The sequence below is a fragment of the Drosophila miranda genome, chromosome 3 (assembly GCF_003369915.1).
Source record: "Drosophila miranda strain MSH22 chromosome 3, D.miranda_PacBio2.1, whole genome shotgun sequence".
Lineage (NCBI taxonomy): Eukaryota > Metazoa > Arthropoda > Insecta > Diptera > Drosophilidae > Drosophila > Drosophila miranda.
In genome coordinates this window covers 7189689-7198388 of record NC_046676.1, presented here as the reverse complement: position 1 = coordinate 7198388, position 8700 = coordinate 7189689, and the positions used below count along the sequence as shown (strand labels likewise).

General features: G+C 54.4%; 1 protein-coding gene across 4 annotated transcripts in view; it reads right to left on the bottom strand.

Annotated features, from left to right (window-relative positions):
- Positions 1–1385: 1385 nt before the first annotated feature.
- Positions 1386–8700, bottom strand: part of LOC108159684 (low-density lipoprotein receptor-related protein 6) — a 30316-nt gene continuing 23001 nt past the window's right edge. For 3 of the 4 annotated variants that reach the window (XM_017293180.2, XM_017293179.2, XM_017293181.2), the window contains exons 3-7: positions 4476–7492; positions 4258–4415; positions 3930–4199; positions 3238–3865; positions 1386–3169 (exon numbers count right to left, since the gene is read on the bottom strand). In XM_017293180.2, the coding sequence (XP_017148669.1) occupies positions 2369–3169; positions 3238–3865; positions 3930–4199; positions 4258–4415; positions 4476–7492 (4874 nt within the window). In that variant the 3' untranslated portion in view covers positions 1386–2368. Of the gene's footprint in view, positions 3170–3237; positions 3866–3929; positions 4200–4257; positions 4416–4475; positions 7493–8700 lie in introns of those variants that run through there. The other variant, XM_017293183.2, reaches the window with a different exon arrangement.

The following is an 8700-nucleotide window of genomic DNA, read 5'->3' as shown; positions in this document are numbered from 1 at the left end:
GGAGGCTCTCAAATACTTTTGCCAAGAAAAGAAGAGAGAAAAAAGAAAGACATGGGTATATCGACTCGGCTATTGATGCTGATCAATAATATATATACTTTCTGGGGTCGGAAACGCTCCCTTCTGGGTGTTACACACATCCACTTCCACCACAAATCTAGTCATTATCTATGATTCTGCGTTTTTAGTTTTCTCGAATGTGCAATATTGTGGATGCACCAGATTTTCGTCTTTTGTGGTGGCGGAAGGGGGTGGGGCGAAATTCTGAGATATACGTTTTATAGTGAGATCTAACAGAAGTGCGGATACCAAATTTGGTTACTCTAGCCTTAATAGTCTCTGAGATTTGTGGATGCCCCAGATTTTCGTCCTTTGCGGGGGCGGAAGGGGGTGTGGCGAAATTTGGACACGAAACGGTCAAGGTCCGATATCACAGGAGTGTGGATACCAAATTTGGTTGCTCTGGCTCTTATAGGTTCTGAGATCCTTGAACTCATATTTTGCAATTGACAAAACCGACCATGAAACTTGTGTGTTAGAGAGAGACAGAGCGAGAAAGAATGAAATTGTTTTCTATCTATCAGATTGCTGAATCTGGATCAGATCGGATCATTTTTGTAGCCAAAAGCAAGAAATCAATTTTCAGTGGCTACGCAGACCCCGACGTCACGCTCAGACTGATTTTCTGTCTCTCTCGCACGCACTCTTTGTCGTGTCGTTTAATATTAGCGGCGTCTGCCGGAGGAGAGCCATACTGACTTAGTATCGGGTATAACTGTAGAGTTGCGGTGTCCGCAGCAACTCACAACGTTCCACCTCGTTTTATTTAGAATCTGATCAACAAACCCGGGCTACCCTTAATAAAATGTAGGGATAATGGATTCAAGGTCAATAACGAATTAAGATCAAAATATTGTCAATAGAACAATTAATAAAATCACAGAAAAGAAAATAGCCGTTACCTACTGTTTAAGGATATGGATAAGTGAAAAACAAGGTGCAACATCGGAATACACAGTTTCTGAACAGAGGAAGCGGACCTCATGCGGCTCCTTTCCATAGTCTAGTCAACCTTCACCAGTTTTTCTGTTTATAATATTTTTCTTTACATATTAACAGCAACAAATGCAGCAGCAATCATCCGAGCATGCTTATAAAGCTACTTCTTCATGAGATGTGCCAAGGGGCGGCCTTTACCGCGGGCGGAAATGGTATGCTTGATCCTCGCTTCTCCTCTACATATCGTCTAGGGATGGATTTCCAAGCAGGCATCGATCACAGACTGCGATGCCGAAGATCATCTCCTGACATCATCCTTCAAGCATTAAAAAACGCAAGAACCCAAAAGAGGATTTTAGAATTAGTTAAAAAGACGAAAGTTTACATTTAAAAATATTGTTTGTTGTATATTCTTTTGTTACACTTAACTTTCGCTAAAATTACCTATAAATATGATATTTATTGTTGTTTAATTATTGATTAAAAAATACACACAAGTCGTATGAATAACTGGCTATTCATTTGTTTTATCTACGAATAAATCATAGACGATATATAGGATAAACAATAAAACACACACTACTGAGGCACTTTTTGGTGTTTATAACGATTAAGAAGACATTTCATTTCGTTCATTACATTTGTAGTTGTCCTTCCGCTGTTGCTTACCTCCACGAAAGTATCAACTATTTACACTTGCCAACTAAATATTAAAGTAAGTCTCCAAGTGGTAAATGCTTTCGGATCATCGGTTCAAATTGTTTGTAGATACGATGACGGTTTTTGTGAAATTTCTGGGTTTTGTTTTTCGTTTGTTTTCAGAAAATTTGGCACTCGGAATTTTAAAATTTGTTGTCTTATCAAATACTGTACTCGTATCGTATCGTATCGTATATGTATCGTATCGTATCGTATCTAGGATCTATGGCTAATTGCTAATAATTGCATTTCGCTTACAAAAATGTATTGCAGTCTATTGTTGGCGCGTATCTTTATGATGCATTGTACTGCAATCTATTTCGGTATCTGGCAAAATGAAACTTAACGAGATCGAGAAGGTCCTCCTCAGGCATTTACACCGCCCCGGCCGGCTCGGGGGACGGGACGGCACGGGACGGTGGGAGCTCTTTAAACTAAGATTAAAAATAGTTAAAGCCTTAAATGACCAAATGATAAACACATACATATTTACAAAAAAAAAAAAAACACCTTACAGAAAGTAGAATTGTGAAAATTAAGTTAAATTAAATTACAGATTAAAACACTCCTCCTCCCATCCGTCAACCATCCTCCATCCATCCGTACGTATAATGATATGTTACTCCATTTCCGTTCCATCGCAATCCATTTAAATGTAAATCTCAAAACGTTACGTAAAACCTCGACTGGGCGACTGTACAGGCGATGGAGGCGGCGGCAGGGGAGAGAAGTACGTGGAGCTCCTCGACGACGGCGATGGCGGGCAGGAGGACTCTGGTACGATGCGCACATCGCTGTGGTAGTGCGAGCGCGGCGTTGGCGGCGGCGGATATGGCTCGCTGTCGTATCCGTACTGCAGGCAGGCGGCCGTCGAGCTAGACGAGTGCTTGGTGGCTCCGCCGTTGCTGTTATTGCTATTCGATTTGCTCGTGTAATTGGAGTCGGACTCGTCGCAGATGTCCGTGGAGCAGGGCGTGGGCGGTGGCGGCTGATTGATGATCTTGTAGTGCCTGTACGGGCGCCGCGACCGGGTGGCCGGCGAGGGCGGTGGATTGATGGGATACGCCACCATGCTGCTGCCATTCGTGGTGGAGCTGGAGGCCCCCGTGATGTGATTGCGGTCATACGAGTTCATGCTGTTCCGCGAGTTGAGCGTGGACATGCGCACCGCATCCGCCACGGAGGCAATCTTGGACACGCGCTGCGACTTGCTGAGCGTCGAGGGCGACAACGGATCCGAGGCCTGGTCGTCCTTTGGCTCTGTGCGGCTCTTGCCGATGCGCGTGCGGCAAAACTGCAGCAGATAGACAATCGAGAATATGGTTATCATGGTGGCCCCGATCAGTATCATGAATGCCCGCTTGTCCGAGGCGGGGGCCATGCGCCGCTGCAGGCAAATGTCAGGCGACTCGTCCGCTCCATCGGCACAGTTCTCCCAGCCATCGCAGAGCAGCGCGGCCGATATGCAAAGCTGTGGAAAGGTGGGTCAGCATATAGTTAGCTTTAGAAGTTAGCCAGGCATCGTATCTTTCCACTCACCTTGTTGATGGGACACTGGAACTCCCCTGGCCGCTTGCAGCAGTCGGCCTCATCGTGGCCGTTGTCACAGTTGGTGGTACCATCGCAGACCAGGGCCTTGTCGATGCACTCGCCGGACTGGCAGCTGAACTGATCCGCCCGGCAGGTGGGACAGCCCACCTCGTCCGACTTGTCCGGGCAGTCCTTTTGGCCGTCACAGCGCCAGGAGGCGGGTATGCAGTCCTTGTTCATGTCACTGTTGCCCGCCACTGGGGCCGCGCACGTGAAATGGTCTGGCCCACAGGCCGGATACGCGCCGCAGTTCTCCTTGTCCTCCAGCAGCATCAGATGCTTGGGGCACGAGCAGATGTCGCGCGTGCTGCGCGCCACACCCTCCCCGCTGGCTATGCAGATGTGCGAGCACTTGGTGCGACTGTGCAGACACGTGTGATTGCGCAGCACCTTCGCATCCGGTGTCCACACGGCCCGGATGTCGGTGATCTGCGGCAGACGCTGCAGCTCCGCGGAACGACGCTCTCCGTTGACAGTGATCCGCTCCACGCCGGTCTTGTCGTCCAGCCAGTACACAAATCCCCCCAAGGCGGCAATGTTGATCACCTGCGAGATGTGCATGGACACAAGGGTTTTCCTGCGGAGAGGGAACAAATGGGGATTACACGTGTGTCCAGAGGGTCGCCATATTCGTTGCTTACTTGTTCTTTCCATTGATGTCTATCACATCGATTCGCTTGCCGTGGGCGTAGTAGATCATATCGGACTGTTGGTCCAGGGCCAGCGCCGTGACTCCTTCCAGCTTGTAGGCCAGCTCCACGCGCTCATTGCCATCGACGCGGGCCCGAATGATGGCCTGATGGCTGCCGACATCTGTCCAGAAGAGCAGGCGCTTCATGGCGTGCACGGCAATGTTGCGAGGCTTCTCCGAGTCCCCGGTATCGATGACGCCGACGGATTCGCCCAGGAAGCTGAAAGAGGCAACGTTTTATGAACACAATTGTGGGATTTGGAGGGGGAGAGATTCACCTGGTCACGTTGATGCTGTTGGAGTAGGAGCAGGTCCAGAAGAGCAGCCGCCCAATGATGTCGATGGCAATGTCGAACGGCTGGCCGGAGTTGGCCAAGAGGCTCACCTTTGTGCCATTTGCCAGAGAACGCTTGATGCTGTGACTCCTGCCTTCGATCTGGAGGAAGTAAAAGAAGCATTAGGGATACCGGGCTCAGCTTCTGCTGATCCTCCTTACCCAGTAAATGTAATGCGAGATCGGATCATAGTCCACGGCTCGGATATTCTTGCCGGACACCGGCAGCGGCACATTCGGGCAGTCTGTCGTGTTCGGCAGCAGTCGGCCGAAGCTGTTCCTCTGGCTGAAGATGATGTAGTTCTTGGGCGGGATGCAGGAGACCCCGTCCTTGGCCAGCTGGTAGTGGGTGGGGCAGGCACAGGTCATGCCCCGTCTGCCGGGCTGGGCCAGGCACAGGTGGGAGCAGCCCCCGTTGTTGATCTTGCACGAATTGGCCCCCACCTGTCGCTTGTCGTTGAACACCAGCAGCGAGGTGATGTACGTCATGCCCGAGTGGACGAGGCTGCGGTTCTCGCCCGTCGTCTTGTGCACCCGCTCAATGTCGCCGGTGTTCCAGTCGCTCCAGTAGACGTAGTCCTGGTACAGGGAAACCGCGTACGGCTCGTCGGTGTCGCTGCCCACCAGTATCTGGCGCTTCTTGCCATCCCAGTCGGCGCTCTCTATCTTCGCGGGCCGCGACTGGGTGGCCCAGTAGAGGCGTCTCGTCTCCTGGTCGAATGTGAGCCCCGCCGCATGGTTGGCTCCCGCCACGATGGTTTGCAGCTCGGATCCGTCCATCGTGGCACGCCGTATGGAGTCCGAGGGCGACTCTGTCCAGTACATGTACCCGCGACGCGGCTCGAGGACCAGGGACCGCGGCTCCTCCACCCCCTTCCACAAGAGCACGCGCCGACTGCTGCCATCCAGGCGGGCGACCTCGATGCGACGGGCCTCCGCATCGGACCAGTAGATGTTGCTGCCCAGCCAGTCGACGGCGATGCCGTCCGGCCCAATCAGACCCGAGTCGACGATCCGCTGCACGTAGGAGCCGTTGAGGAAGGCCCGGAAGATGCACTTGCTCTTCTGGTCCGTCCAGTAGATGCGCCGCTCCGCCACCGACACGTCCAGGGCGTGCGCGTCGCGCACATCCTTGAAGGGTATCCGCTCGTCGTTGTGGTTGCCCTCGTTGTACTCGATCGAGATGCGGCCAATGTGCTCCTGGCGCGAGAACAGCAGGAAGGCGGCGGGCACCACGCAGGTCCGCTTGTCGTTGGCCAGCTCGTAGTCGATGGCACAGCGACAGACGTAGTCGCGGGGCCGGTTCAGGCAGAGGTGGGAGCAGCCCCCGTTCCCCACGGCACACGCATTCTGGCCCCGCACCTCCCGCAGGCGGGTCACCTTGAGGCCCATGAGGTCGGGATACTGGTCCACGACCACTATCCGATTGTTGCCCGTGATCTTGTGGGCCCTGTCGATGGAGCGCCGCTGCCAGTCCGTCCAGTACAGGTAGTCGTCGAGGATGCTCAGCCCGAACAGGTGCTTCAGGTTGTCGCTGATCACCACGCGCCGGTCGGAGCCGTCCATGTTGGCCACCTCGATCTTGTCGGTCTTGCCGTCGCACCAGTAGATCGTCTTGGCCACGATGTCGAGGGCGATGCCGTTCGGCCAGCCCAGATTCTCGGAGACGAGCACCACCCGCTCGGAGCCATCGAGGGAGGCCCGTTCCACCTTCGGCTTGCGCTCGTTCCAGTCGCTCCAGAACATCCAGCCCAGCGAGGGGGCCACGGCAATGGCTCGCGGCTCCTCGAGGTGCTCGTAGATGAGCACCTTGCGGGCCGAGCCGTCCAGGCGACACACCTCGATGCGGTCCGTCACCGTGTCCGTCCAGTAGAGGTTGCGGGCCAGCCAGTCGAGTGCCAGGCCGTCGGGATGGCGCACCTCGGAGGTGACAAAGTCGGTCACAGCCGTGCCGTCTGCCCGCGCCCGCCTGATCGTGTAGGCCTCGACGTCCGACCAGTAGATGTGTTCCTCCACGGGGTCGTAGTCGATGGCAATCGCATACTTGACCCTGCCCAGGGGCAGCGGGAAGATCGTGTAGTCCGGCGAGTCCAGGGAGATCTTGCTGATCTGCGTCCGCTGCACAATGAACAGCATCTCCTGGGAGCCGTTGGCGCAGCTGTTCCCGCTGACCAGCTTGACGCCCGTCGGGCAGGCGCAGCTGTAGCCCTGCGGATTGGTGGCCAGCAGGCACAGGTGCGAGCAGTTGCCGTTGTTGTGGGCACAGGGATTGTCCTCGTACGGCTGGAGCGACGCGTCCCAGGCGCGCACCGAGTTCGGGGCCTTGGGCGTGTCGATCAGCTCCTTCAGCTCGCGCGTCTGCAGGTCGAGGGCGTTCAGGGAGCCCCGCTGCCAGTCCGTCCAGTACAGGCGGTTGTCGAAGTACGTGAGGCTGAAGGGGTACTTCAGGTTGTTGACTATCGTCCGGCGGTTGCTGCCGTCCAGCTTCATCACGTCGATGAACCGATTGTTGCCGTCCGTCCAGTAGATGAGGTCGCTCTTGAGGTCCACGGCCAGGCCGTTCGGCCAGAACACGTTGTCCTTCACGAGGGTCATGCGCGACAGGGGGTCCCCGTCCATGCTGGCCCGCTCGATCTTCGGGTACTCGCCCCAGTCCGTCCAGATGAGCAGCCGCTTGCCGGGCACCACGGCCACGGCCCGCGGCTGGTCCAGCTCCGTCCAGAACAGTACCTTCTGGTACTTGCCGTCCAGCGAGGCCACCTCGATGCGGTTCTTCTCGCCGTCCGTCCAGTAGATCTTGTCCGTATACCAGTCGATGGCCAGGCCCTCGGGCTTGTCCAGCCCCGTCGATATCACAGTTTGCTTCGGCGCCTTCGACAGCGGCAGCAGCGCAGAGGCGTTCGTCTGCGCGCACTCGATGACCTCCCGGCCGCAATCCGTCCAGCAGACCAGATTCTTCGCATAGTAAAAGTCAATGGCCATGGCCTCGGCCAGATCCCTCACCAGCACGTCGATCTGCGGTCCCCCCGTCGGCCGGGTTATGTTCGCCACCTGTATGTCGTGCCTCGTCGTGAACAGCAGCGTCGCTGGCGTGTTGATGAATGCATTCGAGGACGAGGACAACGACGACGACGACGACGATGAGCTGGACACCAGCGACGAGGAGATGGGTCCATGCACTGCAAGTAGACAAGGGAGAACAAATGTGAAATGGGTTTAGTCAGCAGCAATGACGGAGCTTGGGCTCGCCTTTGTTTCCACTCGTGGGGGCGAGCCCCCAGCTGTAGCTGCCTGCACGTGGGTTGGGGCGTGGAACAAATTGCGAATTTCTAGCACCGAAGCGGGAATTACCCTCATAGATTGCACCTTCGATGCCGCCACAAAGTGGCATTACTGCGTCTTGCGTTAGGCAAACAGCTGATTTCTGCGATCAGCTGTGCTTGGGTGCAGGCCGATAGTTGTAGGCGATAGTTGCGCTTGGTAGTCGAGCGACAGGCACTACGGCTTTACTTTCCCGCAATCGAGTCTGGCAGTGATCACAGTTCATGGTAAGAAAAGCCATAATTTCAGTGGATTTCCAAGACAATTGTTGAGCTTTTCCGCTTTTCCGATTTGACCCAAAACGGGAGGAAGGGGTGGACTTGGTGGAGAACACCCAGTCAGTCGGGAAGGAAGGCTGGCTGGCTGGCTGGCTGGAGGCACGGCACTCGTGTGCCCCCTCAAGGGTGGGGTTGCTTGCTTGGGTGCCTGTTCAGATGCCATCAAGCGTGAATGCTTGCCGTTCCCCCACCGCCTCCCAAGCAGGATTAATGTGCCAAGTGGGACACACGTATATTACAATCGAATATAGGAATGAAAATAACATCGTATCAGTGCGGGAATCCCTACTACTTTGAGGTTACACAACCACAAATTGATAAATCCACAAATATGCACTATAATCCCCGATCTCCAGCGCGATGATGATGCTGGCACTTTTCTTAAATCCTTGCATTTCATTCACTTTTTGTACGCTCCCTCCGCAGACTGGAGGCAGTGAAGCGTCAAGGAATCAACCAACATCATTACCAACATCCACACACAGAACAGACAGAGCAGACAGAACAGACAGAACAGACAGGCTCCTCCATCCAGATGGTGTCGAGTACCGCGGCAGCAGTCCCCCACACTCGAGACGGAGACGGATATAGAGATGGAATGGAGACTGCTCTGCTCTGCACTGCTCTGCTCCTCATTCAAACTTGGGTAAATATTTTAATTATTAATGTATAAAGCACGGGGGTTGGATGGAGGGTGCGGGGGAGGATACGGATACGGATACGGCTACGGATGCGCATGTGAATAGTGCTGCCGACGATTGGCATCTCAGCTCTGCTCTGCTCAGCTC